The 22,922-nt window shown below is 45.5% G+C and overlaps 4 protein-coding genes across 12 annotated transcripts in view; 3 read left to right on the top strand and 1 right to left on the bottom strand.

The window, feature by feature from the left end:
• TERF2 (telomeric repeat binding factor 2) overlaps positions 1 to 2,518 on the top strand; it is a 25,545-nt gene extending 23,027 nt beyond the window's left edge. For 3 of the 4 annotated variants that reach the window (XM_039222004.1, XM_039221994.1, XM_039221982.1), the window contains 2 exons: positions 363 to 406; positions 1,345 to 2,518. In XM_039222004.1, the coding sequence (XP_039077935.1) occupies positions 363 to 406; positions 1,345 to 1,503 (203 nt within the window). In that variant the 3' untranslated portion in view covers positions 1,504 to 2,518. The remainder of the gene's footprint in view (positions 1 to 362; positions 407 to 1,344) is intronic. The other variant, XM_039221989.1, reaches the window with a different exon arrangement.
• NIP7 (nucleolar pre-rRNA processing protein NIP7) overlaps positions 1 to 14,149 on the bottom strand; it is a 19,333-nt gene extending 5,184 nt beyond the window's left edge. The window contains exons 1-5 of one of the 4 annotated variants that reach the window (XM_039222033.1): positions 13,794 to 14,149; positions 13,587 to 13,673; positions 13,355 to 13,493; positions 12,452 to 12,592; positions 3,793 to 3,853 (exon numbers count right to left, since the gene is read on the bottom strand). In XM_039222033.1, the coding sequence (XP_039077964.1) occupies positions 3,845 to 3,853; positions 12,452 to 12,592; positions 13,355 to 13,493; positions 13,587 to 13,673; positions 13,794 to 14,146 (729 nt within the window). In that variant the 5' untranslated portion in view covers positions 14,147 to 14,149 and the 3' untranslated portion in view covers positions 3,793 to 3,844. Of the gene's footprint in view, positions 1 to 3,792; positions 3,854 to 11,082; positions 12,237 to 12,451; positions 12,593 to 13,354; positions 13,494 to 13,586; positions 13,674 to 13,793 lie in introns of those variants that run through there. The other 3 variants (XM_039222008.1, XM_039222025.1, XM_039222017.1) reach the window with 3 other exon arrangements.
• On the top strand, positions 4,529 to 10,719 carry TMED6 (transmembrane p24 trafficking protein 6). The gene is made up of 4 exons (XM_039222036.1): positions 4,529 to 4,963; positions 6,218 to 6,344; positions 7,917 to 8,068; positions 10,412 to 10,719. The coding sequence occupies exons 1-4, from the start codon at positions 4,751 to 4,753 to the stop codon at positions 10,643 to 10,645; spliced, it is 726 nt and encodes a 241-aa protein (XP_039077967.1). The 5' UTR covers positions 4,529 to 4,750; the 3' UTR covers positions 10,646 to 10,719.
• Positions 14,109 to 22,922, top strand: COG8 (component of oligomeric golgi complex 8). 3 transcript variants are annotated; one of them, XM_039221965.1, is made up of 6 exons: positions 14,109 to 14,533; positions 15,179 to 15,386; positions 16,409 to 17,236; positions 19,450 to 19,618; positions 20,416 to 20,678; positions 22,473 to 22,922. In XM_039221965.1, the coding sequence occupies exons 1-6, from the start codon at positions 14,127 to 14,129 to the stop codon at positions 22,620 to 22,622; spliced, it is 2,025 nt and encodes a 674-aa protein (XP_039077896.1). In that variant the 5' UTR covers positions 14,109 to 14,126; the 3' UTR covers positions 22,623 to 22,922. The 3 variants fall into 3 exon arrangements, with proteins under 3 accessions (XP_039077896.1, XP_039077888.1, XP_039077904.1); XM_039221957.1 differs by having other exon boundaries at positions 20,416 to 20,685; XM_039221973.1 differs by lacking the exons at positions 14,109 to 14,533; positions 15,179 to 15,386; positions 16,409 to 17,236; positions 19,450 to 19,618; positions 20,416 to 20,678 and adding an exon at positions 20,752 to 21,585.

The raw sequence follows: 22,922 nt of genomic DNA, 5'->3' as shown, positions 1-22,922 counted from the left end.
GGGGCTCCTAACCCCCACATTCTTTTAAGAGTCACCTGCATATGTGTGTATATTAGAGTTTTAACCTATTCGGTAATTTTAAAAATCACATAGGTTTTACTAAAGAGCCTGAAATCTATCATTAACCAGTCTTTATTGAATGTCTGTCTGTAAAATATTTGCTGGGTACAGATTCTCATTGGCTGAAATGACTGTTATCTTGCAAACAAAGGACAAAACAAATTATCCTTTAGTGATAGCCTTCTCTCAGTGTTGGGAAATTCCAATTAAGTTTTCCTTTTAGGAACATTTGATGTCTTTTTCTTGTGGTTTGTGCAGAGAAAGATGAACTCTGAAATGACTTTACTTTTAATATTTTCCAGCAGCACCAGATGAAGAGAGTGCAACCAGTATAACAAGAAAGCAGGTAATTTAAGGGGTGCCTGGGTGACTTAGTTGGGTTAGCGTCCGACTTTGGCTCAGGTCATGATCTCACAGTTCGTGGGTTTGAGCCCCGTGTCGAGCTCTGTGCAGACAGCCAGCTCAGAGCCTGGAGCCTGTTTCAGATTCTGTGTCTCCCTCTCTCTGACCCTCCCTTGCTCATGCTGTCTCTCTCTCTCTCTCAGAAATAAATAAAATATTTTTTAAAAAGCAGGTAATTTAAGGGGCGTCTGGGTGGCTTAGTCGGTTAAGCGTCCGACTTTCGCTTAGGTCATGATCTCGCAGTTCGTGGGTTCAAGCCCCGCGTCGGGCTCTGTGCTGACAGCCAGCTCAGAGCCTGGAGCCTGTTTCAGTCTGTGACTCCCTCTCTCTGTGACCCTCCCCTGCTCACGCTGTTTCTCTCTCCTAGAAATAAATAAATAAAACAAAAAAAAATATTTAAAAAAAAAAATAAAAAAAAACCAGGTAATTTAAAATTACTTTTTCTGACCTTTTCTGGTTGTGTGGATGGAACAAAGGTAAAGTACGCACACCTCACGGCATAGGGTGCCCATGCACCTGGAGAAAGCTCTTTTTGCAATTTTCCGATAATCCAAACTAAGGTAAAGTAATACTTATTCTCTGGAAGAAAAATCTAGGAGGATAGAAACCTGATACATTTTCCTGACCACGAACAACATACATTTGGAGTTTTTAATGCAGAAGTGATTATTAGTTGAGAATGAAATGGCAGGACATGGAAAATTATTAAATGTCTTAAGCTCCCCAGTGTTAGCTTATCTATATATCATGTTTTAAAAACATAAACCCTTCTTCTGGGTTCAGATTATTGTACTAGGATTTTTGAGTTTACCTCTTCATTGTGTGAAAATGTGAGTAAGTGGAGAGCCAAGTTGTGATAAATATTTTGGTTTTCTTTTGCAGAAGTGGACTGTAGAAGAAAGCGAGTGGGTCAAGGCTGGAGTGCAGAAATATGGGGAAGGAAACTGGGCTGCCATTTCCAAAAATTATCCATTTGTTAACCGAACAGCTGTGATGATTAAGGATCGCTGGCGGACCATGAAAAGACTTGGCATGAACTGAAAAACAGGCTTTCATTTCCACAGAATTCACAGGAGCATGGTTCCTAACAATAGCCCCTGATAGTCTGTTTTTCTTTCAGAAGCTGGGCTGGGATGAGAATTTTGGGCATCGTCCTCCAACATGGGGGAGGTCCCAGTTCTACTTCATCGCTGTTGAAGATCATGGAGCTGAGAAACAGCCAAGTCCACCCCATGTCCTTGGCAGAGATGACAGGCACATAGCTTGTACAGTGCCAGAATATCATTAGTATTTCCCTTCTTTAGTGGTTTGCTTGAATTTAAATCCCTGGTAATCAGTAGAACCTTCTCCTAGGAAATGGTGGAGTCTGTTAGGAGCCAGTCATGACTCTGACCTGTTAAAACCAGCAACGTGAGCATCATTTGGAGTGAACTTGTTCCAGGTAAAGGTTTGGCCTTCTGATGCAAATGCAAAGGACCTTCATCTGTCATGAACCCAGGTTGATGAGACACTCCTGGTGGAATCAGCGTCTCTTTAAAAACTGTTTAGCCAGTTGTAACATCAACATCGAGACCTGACAGCCTTGGCATTTGCCCTCAGTATTTGCTCGGCTAGGTAGGCAGGTTTAACCTCCATCTCTCCTGTGGTTGAACCAGTGTGTTTTTTGGTAAAATGGTGATTGTAGATAAGCTTAGCCCTTTCCCCCATCCCCCCTGCCCAATTCCCTTCTTTATGCTGGACTTTTAAAGCTTAAAAAAAAATCTTGACTGAATATAAATGCCTAATTCCATTCTTTGTGAAATGGTTGCTTCCGCCTGATTCCCTAATTGTGCTGTGTTAGTGTCTTGCTTTGAAACTCAACATTCCCTTCTCCTTTTGTACTGTGTTGTGCTTGCTGTCTCTCTCGGACACCCTTAAAGACTGTCTTTTTGGCAAAAAAGAGAGAGAGAGAAAAAAATTTCAGTAAAGTGTTTTCTGTAATCTTTTTTTTAAATATGAGAACTAATTATTGTCCACAACTTGTAGCACTCTTCATTAAAGTCTTGCTTCTCTCAAATGTTCAGTAGCTATTTAATTCCAGCACAGCATGTATGAGCAGATGGAGGTAGCAACATGTTGAACAATCTTTACTGAACCACGTTGACTATGTTAAGAAGCTGATGTCAAACTGTATTGGATGTTTTAATCCTTGAAAGCCATGTCGAACAGAGATGTGGAAACTTCCTTTTAGTTTGTCCATTTCTTCATATAACATATTTTGGGACAAAATTCCCCTTCTCACATTTGAGTGAGTAAAAGGCAAGGTATAAAAAAATGCTACAATTTTAAAACTCATCCTGTACCTATAATTTAGAAACTTTGTAGAGCTTTTTGTCTATTTACATGTTTTGGAATTTGGTACACTGTTTTTCTATCAGTTAATCCCCAGTGAAGCTACAATGAAAAGGTGAGACCCAAATCCCCATCGATCTGATTGTAGCTAATTTTGGTCTTCCTCTAAGCAGGGTTAGGATCCAGAAGCTTTTCTCTCCACTCTCACATTATTAGACTATGCTCTCTAGGTAGAAGAGTGACACTGTGGTACGTTTAGGGAAGCAGAGTATCCTTATCAGTGTCTCTCAAATTGAGAAATTCCTAAGGCCATTAACACTTTTTAACATAACTTCAGGGGTATTTTTATGATATTACTACTGAAATGGGTATAGACATAAAACTATGCCTACAGCTTCTATAGAACTATGAAATGTACCATGAACTGATGATTCTTTCGCTGAATCTAAGTCCCTGCTCGTGACGTGGGTAGTGTTGGGACTGGAGCAGTGACAGAATGTGGGTGAGGGTGCCTGTTGCACTGCACTAAGAAGGGATCCCAGTCTCTCGCACCTTCACCTTAGCAAGACTGCTGCAGAACCACCGTGCCTGCAGAGTATGGTGATGTCACATGGCCTTCGCTAGATCTGAACACTATTATGAAGTCTGTTCTTTGCTTATTAGCTTTGTGACCCTTAGGATATTACCACTTGGGAGTCAATGCAGTGAACTCTGAAGCAATACTTGGCTACAAGGTGCTAATGCTATTTTGTTTTTTTAAGATTATGGCTGAAATAAACACATTAGACACCGTCCGCACTCAGAGACTGACAGAAACACTGTCCTGGTAGGTAAGAGGGGAAGGCCCACTCAAAGCCCCAGCTGCACCAGCCGTGTTTCTGGGAAAGCGAGCCAGCCACTGCAGTCTCTGAATGAACATTTCCTCATCTAGAAGTCAGGAGGTAATGATACCTCTCTTGGAGGGCCGTTGTGAGAATAAATAGGAAGAAGTAATTCTCTTAGTTCAGTGCCAGCCATGAAGCCAGTGGATGTTCAGCGAGCCTTCTTCCTGCTATGAGGGCTGAAGAAGTCATGAATAAAGGAAGAAAGAGCAAGCGTTTGAATAATAGAAAGTCTTTTAAGTGGGTTTTTGTATAGTTTTAAATGAATCTATTGGGGGGGGGGGGAGAATGAGGATTATCATTGGAGGGGTCTGACCACTGCCTCTTGCTTACTTTATCCATTAAGTGCTTTTTACTCTCCAACCTCTAGCAATGTGCAGAACAAATTCCGGTGAAACAGGTCTGCCCTACATATCCTATTGGAGCAATAGGTATCGTTTAGCAATTAGGTATGAATAAGAGAAAGAATCTCCCCAGCCAAACTTTGTCAGTATATTCAGATGGCTGTAAATAAACTTACCAAACGTTTACCCCCACGAAGGGGGTATGAATAACCATAGCCCAAAGGAAGGATAGAAATACCTCTTCTGAAGTAGCAGAATCTACCTACCAGCTATGAAGTAAGTTTGGTAAGCCATGGAGTTTTTCAGTTTTTTTTTTTTAAATGTTTATTTTTGAGAGAGGGAGAGACAGAGTGCAAGCAGGAGAGGCGCAGAGAGAGAGGGAGGCAGAATCTAAAGCAGGCTCTAGGCTCTGAGCTGTCAGCACAGAGCCCGACACAGGGCTCAAACTCACGAATGGTGAGATCATAACCTGAGCTGAAGTCGGATGCTTAACTGAGCCACCAAGTGCTGCCCCTCCCCCCAATTGAGTTTTTGAGGTAAAAACAAAACCTCTTCCTTTCAGCCAAGCATGGGGTATCATGCCAGTTCTATTATAGAATATCCATGTGTGGCCCCGAAATCGGCCTAAGTGTGACTTGTGAGTTAATGATTACCCTAGCAGGTGTCTAAACTGCTTGGTTTCGCTGGACTTGTGCGAGCAGTTCACCTACAGAGGAGTCTTTGGAAAGCAGCATGTTCTCTTTGCTCTCTGGAGCTGGACTGGTGGTTCTGAACTTAGTGACCTCTGCTAGGAGCCAGAAGACAGAACCCTTCAGTGGCTCTGGGGACCAGTCACTCTTCCATGGAGCAGATCGATCTGACTTTGCCGTCATGATCCCTCCAGGAGGCACAGAATGCTTCTGGCAATTTGCCTACAAGACTGGATACCTCTATTTTAGTTATGAGGTGAGTACCCGGGCTCCTCTAGACATACTGGGGACCTGTTTTTTTGTTTGTTTCCTTTTGTAAAGTGGGTCAGGTTTTACTTGAATACAAGATTCTAGTTGTCTTTCTTATGCTGTTAATGAAATGGACCTGGAGTTAGATGGACACTCTCCATGGATGAATAATCACTAAAACATATGGCTTGACCGACCAAAATGGGTGCAATGGAGGTTTGCTCAAAGCCAAAGGACAAACAAGCTGCCTCTTCCCAGAGAGGTAAACATATATGAACTCAGATTTGGAGACGAGAGGGGAGAGAATCCATTTTTTTAAACCATTAAAACAATATGGATATGGTACAAAGTAAAATGAAAACTCACATAAACTTTCGCAACAGACCCTGACATTTCAAAGAAAGATGCTTCAGTTTATAGGGCTAGGGGAGCCAATATTTACTCTCTTGCTTTTAGGGGTAATTCTGGCAAATGACAGAATCACTGACTCAAGGTCGCTCTATTTGGCCAGACAGTCCTGTTTCTTTATGAAGGTAAATGTTTAAAAGTTGCCTGTTGATGGGCCAAGTACATTTATCCTTCCTGTGGTCTACACCACACTGCCCAAGGATGGTGAACTCAATAGTAAAGTCAGAGGCTGTTCACTTTCCTTGTTCTTTATCTTGGAAACCTGTTAATTTTCTAAATTTTGTTTACATAGTAATAGACTCTATTGATCTCCTTCCATTCCACTGTAACTCAAAGCTTATTAGCTTATCAGCCTTTTCTTATCTCTGAATTTAGAACAGTAGCTACTAATCAGCTCACAGTGGTCTGGGCTTATCAAGACACAGCTTGGGGACAAGTGCCTACTGAATGCCTTATTTACTTGCTGTCAAGCAGCAAAAAAGCCCAAATCAGGGACACTAGGGAAGTCAGAAGCAAGCAAGTTTAGTCAAGAACTCCATAGCCAAAAACATATATATCAGTTGATACATGATGTATGGTCTGAGACATGTCTTCTTAACTGGAGTACTATTGGCATTTTGGGCAACTGTGTGTCCTGCAGTACTGTTTCTAACATAGCAGGATGTTCAGCATTGCCATCCCTTCCTACCCCCGCAACACCACTGTTGTCTCACCGCAAATTCCCAGAGAGGACTGGGCAGTACCATCCCTGATTGAGAACCACTGTGCTGATGATCGTGAATGCCAATCTTACCACTTAGCTAGCTTGGTGATGTAGTAGGGGCTTTACTCCCTCTTTAATGTGTCTTGGCAGGTGCAGAGGACACTGGGAATGTCACATGACCGGCATGTTGCTGCCACAGCACATACCCCACAGGGTTTCCTTATAGACTCCTCTGTGGATGTTCGGGGCCAGATTAACTTCTCTATCAAAGAGACAGGTCTGTTTTTTTCACCACAGCTACTGTTTCTTCGAAATTGGGTAAATAATGAAGTACTGAAATTACTTTCTCAGTTTATCTGAGAGAGGGTGAGAAAGCGTGTTAGCAGAGGAGGAGAGAGAGGGACAGAAAGAGAATACCAAGCAGGCTCCACACTGTTGGTGTGGAGCCCAATGTGGGGCTCGATCTCATGAACCTGTGAGATCATGACCTGAGCTGAAACCAAGAGCTGGATGCTCAACTGACTGAGCCACCCAGATACCCCTGAAATTATTTAAGAACCTGAGACATAAAAGCCCTGGCTTTTTCACACAGGGATGATCAAACAGTAGTGGGGAAAAACCCAGCTTTCAACACCAAAAACCAGCCTTTGACACCAATATCAAATCTTTCCTGGAGGCTGCCTGTGGCGGAGGGCATTAAGCAGCAGGCAGTCCACTGTCAGATTCAGGGCAGGGTCTCTCCAGGTGACTAATTACTATAACTCTAAGGTCCAGAAGCTCAATTTTATCTCCTCATCTCCAACTGATCAGATTATGGGAAAGTGACCAAAACAGAGATACCCATTTATAATACAGAATTCCAATTAATAAATTTATTACAAGATAACATTTCTTTCCAGTCACCAGAATACTTGATCCAGTTACAAAATAGCAGACTCAGAACAAAAGGAAATGCATGGCCATAAAAATATCCACATACCACAACAAAGCACTTCTCCAGTCACCAGAAAATTGCTACAGCCAGATTGAGCCTATTCCCACCCTGGACACCACCTGTTGGTTTTAACTGCCTTCTCTCCTAGTCAGGTGTACAGAAAAATACCAGTGTTTCTCAATCAGGGCACAAAACAGCCATTCACCACGTAGCACACGATATTCAGCACTATATGGTGGTTGGCATCTTTGGCCCCTATGTACCAGCAGTGCCTTCCAGTCATCAGAACAATCAAATACAGTGCCACACGTTTCTAATCCCGCTCCTCCTGGCTCCCACACACACAGGGAGGTGATCCCAGTTGAGAACCAGCACTAGTACATACCCCAAACCATTAGCTCCTGCACAAACCACCTTGCAGAAGTTACTCCATCCAGCAGAATAGTTTCGTTCATTCATAACGCATCAATTTTTTTCTCTAGTTTCAAGTTCAAGACAGTATCCCCCAGTTATGGTGTACAAGAAGGCAAAAACCATGCTCTTAATTTCAACTCATTTTGTTGCACAGAAGAGCTTCAGTAAGAGATGTGGGAAACACAGGTGACAAAGGAGAACACTTGGTTTCCTATCTAGTATGGGACTAAGTTACTTAATAGATTTACTTATAAATTTACTGTTTTATAGAACTAAGTTACTAATACTTGGCAAAACACATTCTAACTGATACTTAAGTTTCATGGAAGATCATGTAAGGTCTTCCACCTTAAAAATTCTATCTTTGTACTTCCTAAGGAAAAAGAAGGTATTAGGTAGCACATTTAACTGGTACACCGGTATCTCTAGTTAAATTTAGAGGGTGGGAGTTCAACAGAGGATGGAGACCAGGACTTGGTAACGATCTATGGATTCCTACAGGTTTTTATCAGCTTTGTCTAAAAAATCAGCAAAATCACTTTGGTTCTGTGCAAGTTTACCTCAATTTTGGAGTCTTCTATGAGGGGCCTGAGATGGACCACAAACAGAAGAATGAAAGAAAACAACTGAATGATACTCTGGATGCAATTGAGGTAACTGTTTTGTGGGAGAAACGTCTGTGAAAACATCCTTGGAAATCAGTAATATCATCTGAGTGAGGGCTCATTTGGGGAGAAACCAAACAGGCAAGAGAATTTGAAACCTTCAATGTTTGACTTAGAGCCTTAAAATTTCTCACTGGTTTCATAACAGGAGTTGGCAAACTATGGCGCACAGGCCAAATCTGTCCCACTGCCTGTCTCTTTTTTTAAAGGGTGGTTTTTGGTTTTGTTTCTGTCTTTGAGAGGGAATCCCAACCAGGCTCTGCGTTGTCATCCCACGAACCCGTGACCTGAGCCAAAACCAAGAGCTGGACACATAACTGAATAAGGCACCTGGGCGCTCATTTTTTAAATTTTAGATAGAATTCATTACTTTAAAATGTACAATTCTGTGGTTTTGAGTACATTCCCAAGGTCATACGACTATTGCAAGCATCTACAACAGTTTCATCACCCCAAAAAAGAACGCCATACCCATTACTCCCTCCTCCTTCCCCATGCCCCTCTCCCCTAGTCCTGGGGACTCACTCACTCATCAACTTTGTTTCTTTAAATCTACCTATTCTGTGCACTTCACAGGAGTATAATCATACAATGTGGCCTTTTGTTTCTGACTTCTTTCACTTAACATGTTTTCAAGAGTCATCCACATTATAGCATGTATTAATACTTTATTTCTTTTTATGGATGAATATTCTCTTATATGAATATATCACAGTTTCTTATCTACTCATCAGCTGATGACACTTGGGTCATCCATTTTTTGGCTATTAGGAGTAGTGCAGGTATGAGCATTGGCATGATATTTTTGTGTGAACATGTTTTCATTACTATATACCAATTAGTAGGATACTCTGGTAGATCATATGGTAACTCGTTTAATTTTATGAGTAATTATTTTCTAATACATAAACCATCTTACACTCCCACCAGCAATATCTGACAGTTTCAATTTCTCCACTTCCTTGCCAACAGGTTACTGTGTCTTTTATTATAGCTATCCTAGTGGGTATGAAGTTGTATCTTGCAGTTTTGAGTTAATGTATCCCTAACGACTAATGACATTGAGCATCTTTTCATGTTTTTTGGCCATCTGTGTATCTTCTATGGAGAGAACTGTCTATTCAAATCCTTTGCCCGTTTTAAAACTGGGCTGTCATGGGGCACCTGGGTGGCTCAGTTGGTTGAGTGTCCGACTTCGGCTCAGGTCATGATCTCATGGTTCGTGGGTTCCAGCCCCACATCGGGCTCTGTGCTGATAGCTAGCTCAGAGCCTGGAGCCTGTCTTCAGATTCTGTGTCTCCCTCTCTCTCTGACCCTCCCCTGTTCATGCTGTCTCTCAGAAATAAATAAAACATTAAAAATTTTTAAATAAATAAAATTGGGCTTTTTATGGTTGAGTTGTAAATTTTTTATATGTTCTGGATAGAAGTTCCTTATCAAATAAATGATTTGCAGACGTTTTCCCTACTCTGTGGGATGTCTTTTCACTTTCTTGATAGTATTTTTCAATACACAAAATCCCACTGCCTGTTTCTGTAAATGAAGTTTCACTGAAACACAGCTATGCTTGTTTGACAATTACATATGGCAGCTTTTGTGCTAACAAGACCAAAGTTTTGTAGTTGCAACAGAAACTGTTATCACCTGCAAAGTCTAAACTATTTACTATTTGGTCCTTTAATAAAAAGTTTGCAGGGGCACCTGGCTGGCTGAGTCAGTACAGCATGTGACTTGATTTCAGGGTCATGAGTTTGAGCCCCAGGTTGGGTGAAGAGATTACTCAAATAAATAAGTACTAAAAAAAAAAAAAAAAAAAAAAAAAAAAAAATGCTAGGATACATACAACGAAATTTATGGCTGTAACCATTTTTGAGTGTATACTGCAGTAGCATTAAGTACGTCCACGCGGTTGTGAAATCACCNGAAAAAAAAAAAAAAAAAAAAAAAAAAAAAAAAAAAAAAAAAAAAAAAAAAAAAAAAGAAGGTTTGCGGGCAGGCCCCTGTCTTCTACCATCTACAAAGAACAGAAAACATCACCCAGAAGGGCAGTGATGTATTGAGTACATGTCTAAATCTAAAGAGTTTCTTGTTTTAGCACTGAAGTTTTTCATTATAAAAATTATGTCTTTTTAAACTAAAGGCCAGGCGATTTTTTCAGAGAGCAAAACCAACTTTACTAACAATTACAATAACCAACTTACTATACGTATCATAAAATTTTAGGAGTAAGTTACTCAGCTTCAAAACGACTTAGGTTAGTGCTTATGAGCACCCCGGTGCGACTAGATGGGAGGCAGGGAGGGCTATTTACTTTCATTTTCTGTCCCACAGGAAAGTACACGGAAGGTGCAGAACAATATCTTTCACATGTGGCGATATTACAACTTTGCCCGCATGAGGAAAACGGCTGATCTTTTCCTTCTCCAATCAAACTATAACTACGTGAACTGGTGGTCGACGGCCCAGAGCTTTGTTATTGTTCTTTCTGGAATCCTGCAGCTGTATTTCTTGAAGCGTCTCTTCAATGTCCCAAAGATTACAGACACAAAAAAGCCAAGATGCTAAGCCAAAATGACTACAAACACTCTAGTCCTTTTCTTCTGGTTCACGAGCTTTGTAAAGTTATTGGAAAAAATCAACTTATCTTGTTAAAACATTTTAGTCTATTGCTCTCCTTTCCTATTGCCTCCAAATGACAATAAAATAATAAAAATATGTAAGTATTGATACTGGCTTTTATGAAAGTGTGTACTAAATGCTACCATCAAAAAAGTGTTCATCATAGAGCCGTCCCTTAACTCTAAGTTTATCTAGAGGGTTGAGAACCATGGGAGGGAGAAGAGTTGAAAAAAAATGGGACAAAAACAGCTCAGTTTTATATGTTGCATACAAAAACAGGAATTGGCAGAATGCTTTTTTGCAGTTGAGAATTTTTTTATTTTGAGAGATGTTATCTTTGGAATTTAAAATAAGCAGAAAAAAAAGAAAAGCAGCATATTTAAAACAGTTTTTAAAAACAGTGGAATTTTTTTATTAAAAAAATTTTTTTTAATAATTCCAAAAATAATTTTAGGAGGCATGGGGACATTCGATGGAAGAGCTCAATTATATCAAGGTCTCTGATTAGTGTTTTCTGTCTAGTCCAATTAAGTAAAGGCTTGTATGGGAAATCATGTTTTAAGAAATCAACGTGATGAAAATAACATTGGCCTGGGATCATACCATCTAAGAAAAAGAAAGATCAAGAACAAAGATATTATAAGATATAAGATCCTATCCTTAGTGATAGAAATGCCCAATATATGCAATATAAAAATAATTCTTACCATATATTTAACAGCTATCATTTGCCAGGCACTGGGCTAAGTGCTTTACAGACATGATTTCTAATTCTAAAAACCCTTTTTAGGTAGATGGTTAAAGCCGTTTTTTGAAGCAGAAGAAGAAAATTAAGCTTATTAAAGTTTAATGACTCTTCTAAGGCCATACAGCTGGCAGGTGTCAGAATCGGGGTTTGGATCCCAGGTTTTCTTCCATACCACACAACACCTACTGTATAGAAAACTGGCAGGACAAATCACTCTTATTATTTTATCCAAATCTCATTCATAAAATCCCATACATGGCCTACTATCCTACAATGGCAATATCTTTCATCATATAAATAATGAAAAAAATCCTTTGTGTTCTTAGCATGAATTTGAAAACAGTGTTATCACAGATAACAAGAAGCTAGCTATTCTTGTCCTCAGTTCCAACGACTTAGAACCTGTTACTCAAGACAAGAAGCCCTCTGATTCAAATATAAAACACAGCATTCTATTTAGTCACAAACACAAATCTGAAATGCCATTTTTGAACCATTTCCACGTAAGAATCCAGCCTGCATTCGATCGCAATAGAGAGAATATTTAACTAAGAAGTCCCTGAAGAAGTCAGTGTTGACAAAATTCAACATGATGATGGAGCCTACACAGACACAGGAAACAAAGCTAGGCCCTTCCACACAGCCATAAGTCCTTGCGATGATTTCGTTTTAAGTCAATGTCTCTTCATGCCGCACATATTCCCCAATGTCTGCTTGATGAAATACCACAATCGCCATGGGGTCTACTTTCCTGCAGTCTTGTGTAGACTTTGCTGCCACCCCAAAACCCTGGGATTCAAAAGAAGAGACACTGATTCACTCAAGTCATTCAACAGGCATGCATCGAGAGGTGGAAATAACGAAGATGAAAAAAATACAATTCTTATCTTTGAGAAATTCAAAAGGTGCTGAGAATTTAGTCTCTGAAGCGCACAGATGGAAAATACATCCTTCTTGATTAAAAAAGATACCTGATTTTTGTAAAAGCTACCATCTCTACTCACCAGAGGGACGTCTGCCATGGAGTACACCACCACTCCCTGGTACTGACAGGTATTTTCAGTGATTCGACCCAGGCCAGATTTCAACACATGGTTCCCATACAGAAAGGACTGCTCTGCTCCAGGCTTTATCCACACTTTATACTATTAAAAAAAAAAAAACAAAATTAAATCCAAGAGACATTAAAATGCTAATAATTATATCCCATAGATTAGCCAGCTGTAGGATATGTGATTAATTTCTTTTAATAAGAGATTTTTGTCTTTTAAAAGAAAAAATTCATTTCGAGAGAGAGCCTGAGCATGGGCACAAGTGGGGGAGGGGCACACAGAGAATCTCAAGCAGGCTCCACGCTCAGGGCAATGCCCAACTGAGGGCTGATTTCACAACTGCAAGGTTATGACCTGGGCCAATATCAAGAGTTGGACACTCAACTGAGCCACCCAGATGCCCCCATGTGATTAATTTCCTGAAAGCATTTTAAGGAAAAGAGAAAGACTGGATAGTTATCTCAAATAGTTCATTCTCTGAACAAGAACTCTCAGGAGGTTCTTTACTTGACTCTATAGTCTCTCTCACGGATAGTTTAAGAACTCTTTCTGGATCTCACTATGCTCCCCACCAAAGCCACCTACTGGCTTTTTTTGAGTGGGGTCTGCAGAAGCTTTTTTACTTTGCGGAACTTTACCACGACTATGCGGCTACACAGCATTCCTATGCCAGAACCCGAACCGTGGCCAAGTAGCAAGTCCTACAAGTACCTCTGTGTGCTAGTACTGACCCAAACACTGTCAGGGTCTCCGAGGCAGAGAAACTACCCAATTATCTGCTTTCTGACGTGGCCCTCGTCTTTGACTTTCTTCATACCCAGTGGCCGACTGAATACCACCCCGCCCCCCACAAACCTTGGCATAGGGTGCAAGGTAATCCAGAGCTGTGATGTGCAACCGGAACTTGTGAGTCTTGGTGAATTTTCCGAAGCAGGTCCCCAGAGACACCAGCTTGTCCCCAGAGATGTTGGCGGCCAACTTCAGGATCTTCTCACTGAAAAGGTAAGGAAGAAGGTGTCAGATGGGGGAAGCTGGTGGGACCCAGTCCTCCCTCCGGTCCACTGCCGTCCACCCGACACCGCCTCACCTCACGTAGTACACCCGGTCGTTGTGCAGCCTGAAACAGTAAGTGCCGTCGGGCCTGTCGACCAGCAGCTGAAGGTTCTCCCCGATGCTGAAGGCAAAAAGAGAACTGGAGACAGCGCCCCAACAGACTCCCAGCGCCGCGCCCCCACTCCACCCACGCCCTTCCCTGCCACAAACACCTTTCCCCTTCCCCCGGGCGCGCTCTTACTATTTCGCTATCTTCTCAAACATTACGCGGGTCTCTTCTTCAGTCAAAGGCCGCATTTTCCCGCTGAGTTGCAACACCAAATCCGCGTGCCTCGGCGGCCGGAAACGGAAGTCAGCCGTCAGCCGCTCCCTGGCAACCCCAAAGCCTGCCTCTCTAGCCGCATTCAATTTGTTCCCCACGCTAGCGCCCCGTAGCCTGGAGGACCGTCGGAGAAAGAAAGCCGGACGGACACGAAGCCATAGAGATGGGAAGAGTGCCCCCGCGGCTTCCGGTCCTAGATTCCGAGCCAGCGCCCTCCCTGGGCGGGAGGTGAAGTGACGCTGTTGTCCGAAGATGGCGGCGACGGAGACCATCGCTTCGTCAACCACCGCCACCGCGTCGGCCTCGGCCACAGCGACCGCCACTGCGGCGGCTCTCGGGGAAGTGGAGGATGAAGGGCTCCTGGCATCGCTGTTCCGGGACCGCTTCCCCGAGGCCCAGTGGCGGGAGCGGCCCGACGTGGGCCGCTACCTCCGGGAGTTGAGCGGCTCCGGGCTGGAGCGGCTGAGGCGCGAGCCCGAGCGCTTGGCGGAGGAGCGAGCGCAGCTGCTGCAGCAGACGCGCGACTTGGCCTTCGCCAACTATAAGACCTTCATCCGCGGCGCCGAGTGCACGGAGCGCATCCACCGCCTCTTTGGCGACGTGGAGGCGTCGCTCGGCAGCCTGCTCGACCGCTTGCCCAGCTTCCAGCAGAGCTGCAGGTGCGGAGGGCCCGGCACTAAAGGGGCTTTTAGCAACTGTAACTGCTGACGTTTATGATAGAAATACCTAATCCTACATAGCACTTACCATGCGTTAGGCTCTCCTTTGAGCATCTTAAAAATCCATTTAAAATTCACAGCAGCTTTCGAGGTTAGGTACTGTTATTCGCATTTTATGTTTGAGCAAATTGAGACAGGGAGCTTAGTGATTGTTCAGTGGGCACAGCCAGTAAGTTTCGAAGTCAGCTGCTAAATCCCTCCCAGACAGGACTGTTGTACTAAATAAAGAGAATCCATGCCAAGCACTTACCACTGGGTGTGACAGAGTGAACACTCTGGGGTTGTCAGCAGCAGTCCACACTCACACAACTGAAACCGTCCAAAACTTTTAATGGATAGAAGGCTGACAAGGAAATCCTCCTATTTGGAGGCAAAATTTACCCAAAAAAATCCCTTCTGGTTAAGCCATATATTGCTTCTCTAGATCCTCAGTCTATTACCCTCATTCTGCCTTTCACCTTTGGTGTGAAGATTAAGTCACAAACCATCCAGCTCAGTGCCCAGTTTGTAGTAAATGCTTGGTAAAGGTAGTGGAGTTTGGGGTGTGGAGCAGTGAGTGACCGATGTTTTCCTGTTTGTTACCAGAAACTTTGTGAAAGAGGCTGAAGAGATCAGCTCCAACCGCCGGATGAACACACTGACTCTAAACCGGCACACGGAAATCCTGGAAATCCTGGAGATCCCCCAGCTCATGGACACTTGTGTCCGGAACAGCTACTATGAAGAGGCCCTGGAGCTAGCAGCCTATGTACACCGACTGGAGAGGAAATACTCCTCCATCCCTGTCATCCAGGTAGCCAAACTGCCCCAAAAGGTCTCAAACTGAAGTTCGTGTAATCAGTAATTCTGTGGTCCTCGCTGAACCTTTAGGCAGACACCTTAGGAAAACTGCAGGTTTCACATCAGTTTCTGCCAGTCAGGCAGGCTTGAACATAAAATATTCATTCATTCACCTTATAAATACTAATTACATGTCAGGCACTAATCTTGGTGCTGGGGAGAAATGAGACAAAGCACATAAGGCACTGGCTTTCATGAATGTAAGCTGATAGTTGGTAAATAAATAAATGATCCTTTCAGATAGTGGTAAATGAAGAAAATAAACCAGGGAATGGGTAGAGGAGACTAGAGTCAGGTGCCCTAGGTAGAGTCATCAGGAAAGGCTCTGTTGGAGAAATAATATTTAAGCTGAGACCCAGATGATGAGATGGAGCTGGCCACAGGAAGATGTGGGGAAGGCGCAAACCAGAAAGCGGAAAGAATAAGTATAGCAGGCTCAGTTGGGAACAAGTTATGAGTGTTTAAGAAATACAAAGACGGGGGGGGGTGGCGCCTGGGTGGCTCAGTGGGTTAAGCGTCAGACTTCGGGTCAGGTCATGATCTTGCGGTTCGTGGGTTTGAGCCCCGCATCGGGCTTTGTGCTGACAGCTCAGAGCCTGGAGCCTGTTTCAGATTCTGTGTCTCCCTCTCTCTCTGCCCCTCCCCAGCTCATGCTCTGTTTCTCTCTGTCTCAAAAATAAACCTTAAAAAAAAAAAAGAAATACAAAGACAGGGTGAAAAAATTACAAACACAGTGTGACTGGATGCAGCAAGCAAGGAGGCAGTATTAGGGAGTGGGTGTGGCAGGAGAACCACACAGGGCCTGTAGGCCACAGTGAACCAGATCTTTGTTGGCAACCCTGCACACATCAGCTTCGGGAGATCTTCCTACGTCAGGAAAGCAGTGGCACATTGGTCTGTAACATTCAAGGGTAGTGGAATGGGTTCCAGAAAGGCTCTTTTCATTGTGGTACGACTGACCCCCTTTATTGTCAGGGCATCGTGAACGAAGTGCGCCAGTCCATGCAGCTGATGCTGAGCCAGCTGATCCAGCAACTAAGGACCAATATCCAACTCCCCGCCTGCCTCCGTGTCATTGGCTTCCTGCGGCGCATGGATGTCTTCACTGAGGCGGAGCTGAGGGTGAAGTTTCTTCAGGCCCGAGATGCTTGGCTCCGTTCCATCTTGACTGCCATCCCCAATGATGATCCCTATTTCCACATCACAAAAACCATTGAGGCCTGCCGTGTCCATCTGTTTGATATCATCACCCAGTACCGTGCCATATTCTCAGATGAGGATTCATTGTTGCCGGCAGCCGTGGGTGGGCACACTGTGAATGAGAGTGCCATCTTCCATGGCTGGGTGCTACAGAAAGTCTCACAATTCCTGCAGGTGCTGGAGACCAACCTTAACCGGGGGATAGGCGGCCGCCTAGACTCTCTGCTGGGTCAGTGCATGTACTTTGGGCTGTCCTTCAGCCGGGTGGGGGCTGATTTCCGGGGCCAGTTGGCTCCTATTTTCCAGCAGGTGGCCATCAGCACTTTCCAGAAAGCAACTCAGGAAGCAGTGGAGAAGTTCCAGGATGAAATGAATTCCTACACCCTCATCTCTGCTCCAGCCATCCTGGGCAGCAGTAACCTGCCTGCTGCTGTGCCAGTCACTCAGCCAGGGACCCTGCAACCACCCATGGTGCTCTTAGATTTCCCACCCCTTGCTTGCTTCCTCAACAACATTCTGGTTGCCTTCAATGATCTGCGCCTCTGCTGCCCTGTGGCCCTGGCACAGGATGTGACTGGAGCCCTGGAGGATGCCCTTGCCAAGGTGAGCACATACTCTTGGCTCTCTACTGGGGCTTTCTTTGGTAACAGGTGGCCAGACATTTGTAAATTATAAACCAGTCCATGTGCTAAGTGGTTGCAGACTTAGCTGTGGTGGAGTTTTAGAGGTTTTTCTGATTGAGAAGCTCTAGTTAGTGCCCCTCTTCATGGGACCTAGAACAATTCATGAAGTGGCTCACCTGTAATAATGATTCAGTAATGCTGTAGTTGTTTTCTGCTGTTGCATAACAAACTCCCCTAAACACAGCAGCCTAAAACAACATACGTGTATCATCTCCCACTCTCTGTAGATTGGGAGTCCTGGGTCCTCTGCTTAGGATCTCTCACAAGGTTGCAGTCAAGTTATTGGCCAGGCTGCGGTCTCATCTAAAGCTTGACATCCCCTTTCAGTCTCCTTCATGTTGGCAGATTTCTGTTCTTTGTAGTTATAGGTCTAAGGCCCTCAGCTCCTAGAAGCCACCTCACTCCATAAGCCTGTTCACAGTGGGGCTTTCTGATTCTTCAAGGCCAGTGGAAGAGCATCTTTCCTGCATGAGTCTCTTCTGTTAGGAAAGTCCTCAACCCTGTTTTAAAAGATTCATCTGATTAAGTCAGGCCCACCCAGGATATCCCTTGAGTTATTCAAAGTCAGCTGATAGGGGCTTTAATTACATCGTTCATATTGCCATATTATATTGGTTACAAACAAGACACACATTCTGCCTGCAGTCAAAGGAAAGGGATTACACAAAGGAGTGGACACCAGGAGGTGGGATTCCTAAGAGCCATGTTAATGCTACAGAACACAAGAAATACTAGCACCAATCATATCCTATGCATTTTTTTACATATTTAAACGTTTAGATATTGAGGTGCTTCTTAAAACTTATGGCATCATATAATTGCTGTCAGCCAAGTGGCAGTTGTGACATGATTATATAAAATCTTTCTGGGCCAGGGCACCTGGATGGCTCAGTCAGTTAAGCATCTGACCTCAGCTCCGGTCATGATCCGAGGTCCGTGAGTTCGAGCCCCACGTCAGGCTCTGTGCTGACAGCTCAGAGCCTGGAGCCTGCTTTGGATTCTATGTCCCTCTCTCTCTGCCCCTCCCCTGCTCACGCTCTTTGTCTCTCAAAAGTAAGTAAATGTGGGGGAAAAAATTTTTTTTAATATTTTTATTTATTTCTAGGAGAGAGAGAGACAGCATGAGCAGGGGAGGGTCAGTGAGAGAGGGAGACACAGATTCCGAAACAGGCTCCAGGCTCTGAGCTGGCAGTCAGCACAGAGCCCGACGCGGGGCTCGAACCCACGAACCGCGAGATCATGACCTAAGCAAAAGTCGGACACTTAACCGACTAAGCCACCCAGCCGCCCCGGAAAAAAAAAATTTTTTTAAATCATTCTGGGCCCAGCTCCCTCTCTCTCGTGCTTGCCTGCTCTCATATCTTCGAGAGTATACTTTTCATTTTAATAAACTTTCCCACTTGTGGTACTCAAAAAAAAAAAATTCTTACCGTTATTATCCTCCTGTAAGAGCAAGAAAGCATGAGCATTGAAACTTTTTTGTCAGTGAAATTCAGGTAATAGTTATCTGCTAATGTTTATATAGAACTTACTCGATGCCAGGTAGTGTTCATCATACTTTATACTTCTTAAGACTTGATCCTCACGACCCTAAGAGGTAGGTCCTATTGCAGGCCCTACTTTGCAGGTAAGGAAACTGAGGAACAGGGGGCATGAAGTGTTTAATCACTTGCAAGTCACAAAACCAAAAAGTGACACAGCTAGGACTTGAACAGGAACGTGCAGCATCCCCTGAGGCTCTGTGTTCTTAACCCTGTCACCAGGACACCCGTCTATGACGTCAGCTAGGTTGCTCTGTTATTTGCATGTGGAACTTATTTTCCAGGTCTGTCTTGTTTCTCAGTTTTCTGGCGGTCTAGCCTCCTGGAATCTCAAAGGCCTTACTCAGTAAAAATCTTTTATAGTTTTGCTTCACTTTCCTGAATCCAGTTCTGGTCCATCTTCTGTAGGAGTCAAGAACCTCTTGATGCTCTTCCACTGGAACTGGAACCTGTGCCGGTAATGAAACAAGCTGGGTCAGAAATAGATCAGTGAAGTGACAGAACAGTGAAGAGTGACCACAATTCTGAATTTAAACAAGACAGTAATATAATGTACTGTTTGGAGCTACTTTCTTTATGCCTTGTCCCCTAGGTAACCAATATAATCCTGGCCTTCCATCGTGCAGAAGAGGCTGCTTTCAGCAACGGGGAGCAAGAACTCTTTGTCCAGTTCTGCACTGTCTTCCTGGAAGACCTCGTTCCATATTTAAATCGCTGTCTCCAAGTCCTGTTTCCACCAGCTCAGATAGCACAGACCTTAGGTAAGACAAAGGAGGAAAAAGAGTTTGAGAAACTATGGTACTCTACTGATTCACATACCAAATAATTCACCCATTTGTAAAATTTGATGTTTTTTAGTAAAAAGACAGACACGTAGAACCATTCTCACTATCCGATTTTAGGACGTTCCTATCACCCCAAAAAGATCCCTCATGTCCAATGCAGTCATTCCCAATCCCACCTTTAGCCCCTGGCAACCACTAATCTGCTTTCTGTTGCAGATTTGCCTTTTCTGGACATTTCGTATAAATGGAATCATATCATATGTGTTTATCTGGTTAAGTGGAAGAAGTCAGAAAAGAACCACATAGTATGATTCTATTTATAAAATGTCCAGAGAAAGTGCCTTAAAAAGATTTTTCCCAATTTGTCTTCACTGGCCTGTGCCCACCCTCTCTGTGCTGGGGGTGCGGCATGGGGGAGACAGAACTTCCCCGGGGCAGTGGGCCGGTGATCATAGGAGCCGAGTAGCTGTTAGCCACTCCCTCCCCCCCCCCCCCCCCCCCCCCCCCCCGCCCCCGGCCTTTTCCTTCCTCAAGGAAGCTAGTGCCTTCTGAGGTTCTCTTCCATCCACCCTACACTGTGCTGTTGCAGATTACTATGAAAGTCTCTCTTCACAGTACAGTTTCCTGTCCCATATCACAAAGATGACTTTTACTGTATTGAAGTATGGAAATTGTGTTTGTGACGCCCTCGAAGTGTTTTTTCCCCTGTGACATCAATATTTAAATTTATTGAACGTTTTTTTCTATTTCACTTTCTCTACTTTCTGAGTCAGGCATCCCCCCCACCCAGCTCTCCAAGTACGGAAACCTTGGCCACGTGAACATCGACGTCGTCCATGAGCCTCTCGCCTTCATCCTGCCGAAGAGAGAGCTGGTCCTGTGTCTAGACGAAAAGGAGCTGGTGCCCGAGCTCCCAGCCCCAGCCCCAGAACTCCCCACCGAGGAGGCAGAGGAGGCAGGCGTCGAGCCGGTCGCTGCGGCTTTCCCCGAGGGTGCGCAGGAGCAGGCTGACTGGGCCGAGCCGCTGCAGGCCGAGGTGCCCGGTGCGGACCCCTAGCCAGAGCCGCCCAGGGACGGAGGCTTGCCGCCGGGGCGGAGGGGGTGGGGGTGGGGGGTGAAAGCTGGGGACAGCCCCGGGGGGGAGGCTGCGAGGGCATTCGTGACAGACGTGAAAGGGGGTACATCCCGGTCACTCTTGGAAACGGTTGGTGACACTGGAAGAAACGGAATTAAAAAATAAAGTTGGCTGACGTCATGGGGAGGCCGGCTCTTCCCGGCGTCCCCCGCGACGGGAACGCTCGCCTACGGGGGCCGGGGAGGACGCAGGCGGCCGGGCGGCTGTGCTCGGCGCACCGGGGGCCGGATGGGGGCCGGGCTGCTGCTGGGGCGGGCGCGTCAGTGCTTGGGGCCGGCCCCGGCGTGGGGAGAGGCAACGGGGAGCCACAGCGTCCGGGCCTGCAGCTCCGCGCCCGCCCAGGACGGCCTCGAGGGCCCGGCGCGCCAGCGGTCGTACTGGCGCTACGTGCGGCGTCTGGTGCGGGGAGCGCCCGAGCCGCCGTACCCGCGCGTGTGCCAGGTCGGGGACCCGGCGCTACGGACTGTGGCGGCCCCGGTGGAGCCCGCGCAGCTGGCGGGGCCCGCGCTGCAGCGGCTGGTGCAGCGGCTGGTGCAGGTGATGCGGCGCCGGCGCTGCGTGGGCCTGAGCGCTCCGCAGCTGGGAGTGCCGCTGCAGGTGTTGGCCCTGGAGTTCCCCGAGGCCCTCTGCCGCGCCTGCGCGCCGCACCTGCGCGAGGCCCGCCAGATGGAGCCCTTCCCCCTGCGCGTGTTCGTGAACCCCAGCCTGCGGGTGCTGGACAGCCGCCTGGTCACCTTCCCTGAGGGCTGCGAGAGCGTCGCCGGCTTCCTGGCCTGTGTGCCCCGTTTCCAGGCCGTGCAGATCTCAGGTGCGGGGGTGGGGGGATGGGCAGTGGCCGTGGGAGGTTGGGTAAACAGCTGTGTCCCTCACCCCCCACCCCCCATGGAGGAGGCGACCTCGGGTTCCACGAAATAGTTTCCTCAGAGCTCCAGTTAAAGTGCAGACTTGTGAAGCGCAGGCTCAGTGACGCCTTCTGTCTGGGACTACGATCAGGATGAGCGGAGTAAACGTGACTCAAGCCTGACCGATTGGGATAGGAAGGGGGCTCGTGTGACAGCCGAGCCCGCTCGCTGGGGGCGTGTATTGGGCCTGGGAACGTGGCCTAGTTTCGATGGTACCTCACACCAGGTCCTCTGCTCTGTGCCCTCTCGCACACACAGACTTTTGCCCTGATTGCATCTGTCGTGGTGGAGTGGGAATAGGGGGACCAGCTTTGCCCTGTCCAGGGTGATATGCCATTCCTGGTCTGTCGTAGTGCAGGACGTTTTGTGAAATGAATTCGTTGCTGGGATTAGGAGGATTGTGCCTCTTGAGCAAGCCACTTGGTCCAGGTCAGAAACTAAATGGTATCCTTTTATTTTATAACATACCAAGTCGAAATGCCTTTAGGAATTGAAATCAAACAGCAGTATTTCAGAAATGAGAGGAATGTTCAGAAAGGAAGCATCTTATGAAGATCTTTTCTCATTTCAGCCCCATAGCAAGCCCAGCAACCTGTCAGCGGTAGAGCCACACTGAATACTTGGTAAAGGGCAAAGTTAAGGCATCTTTTCTGGGAAGGATAGGGGTTGCTGTCTGCATTCCCTTCTCATGTTGCCTCTTGTGAATAGGAACGGCCAAGGACAGGGGAAAGGAAGGAGGTTAAAAGTGATGCAGTTCAGCATATCCTTACCCAGGCTGTAAATCGCTTTGCAGGGCTGGACCCCAGAGGGGAGCAGGTGGTGTGGCAGGCAAGCGGATGGGCAGCCCGTATCATCCAGCACGAGATGGACCACTTGCAGGGCTGCCTGTTCATCGACAAAATGGACAGCAAGACATTTACAAACATCCACTGGATGGAGGTGAATGATTAGTTTTCCTGCTGCGTCTGAGAATTCTGGAAACCAAAACACAGACGCCTGGGCTTTGAGCTGGGACTGGCTTGCTTGACATCAACTTGATATTGGCTTGGCTCTGACAGAAAACAATGGATTGCCAAACCAGGCTGGAGAAGTATGTTAAAAATGTTTGCCTTGAAATCAGCCATGGACAAAATACTGCCTTCAGCTTGAGAAGAAAATGAGCTCCCCCTAAAGAAAGGACATTTCCGATGATTTTGTATGGTAATAAGTGGGGCAAATAAATAACCACTCTTAATAGACATGA

This window comes from Hyaena hyaena, unplaced genomic scaffold (genome assembly GCF_003009895.1).
Source record: "Hyaena hyaena isolate Hyena2069 unplaced genomic scaffold, ASM300989v1 scaffold_18, whole genome shotgun sequence".
Lineage (NCBI taxonomy): Eukaryota > Metazoa > Chordata > Mammalia > Carnivora > Hyaenidae > Hyaena > Hyaena hyaena.
This window is presented reverse-complemented; position numbering and strand designations above follow the sequence as displayed.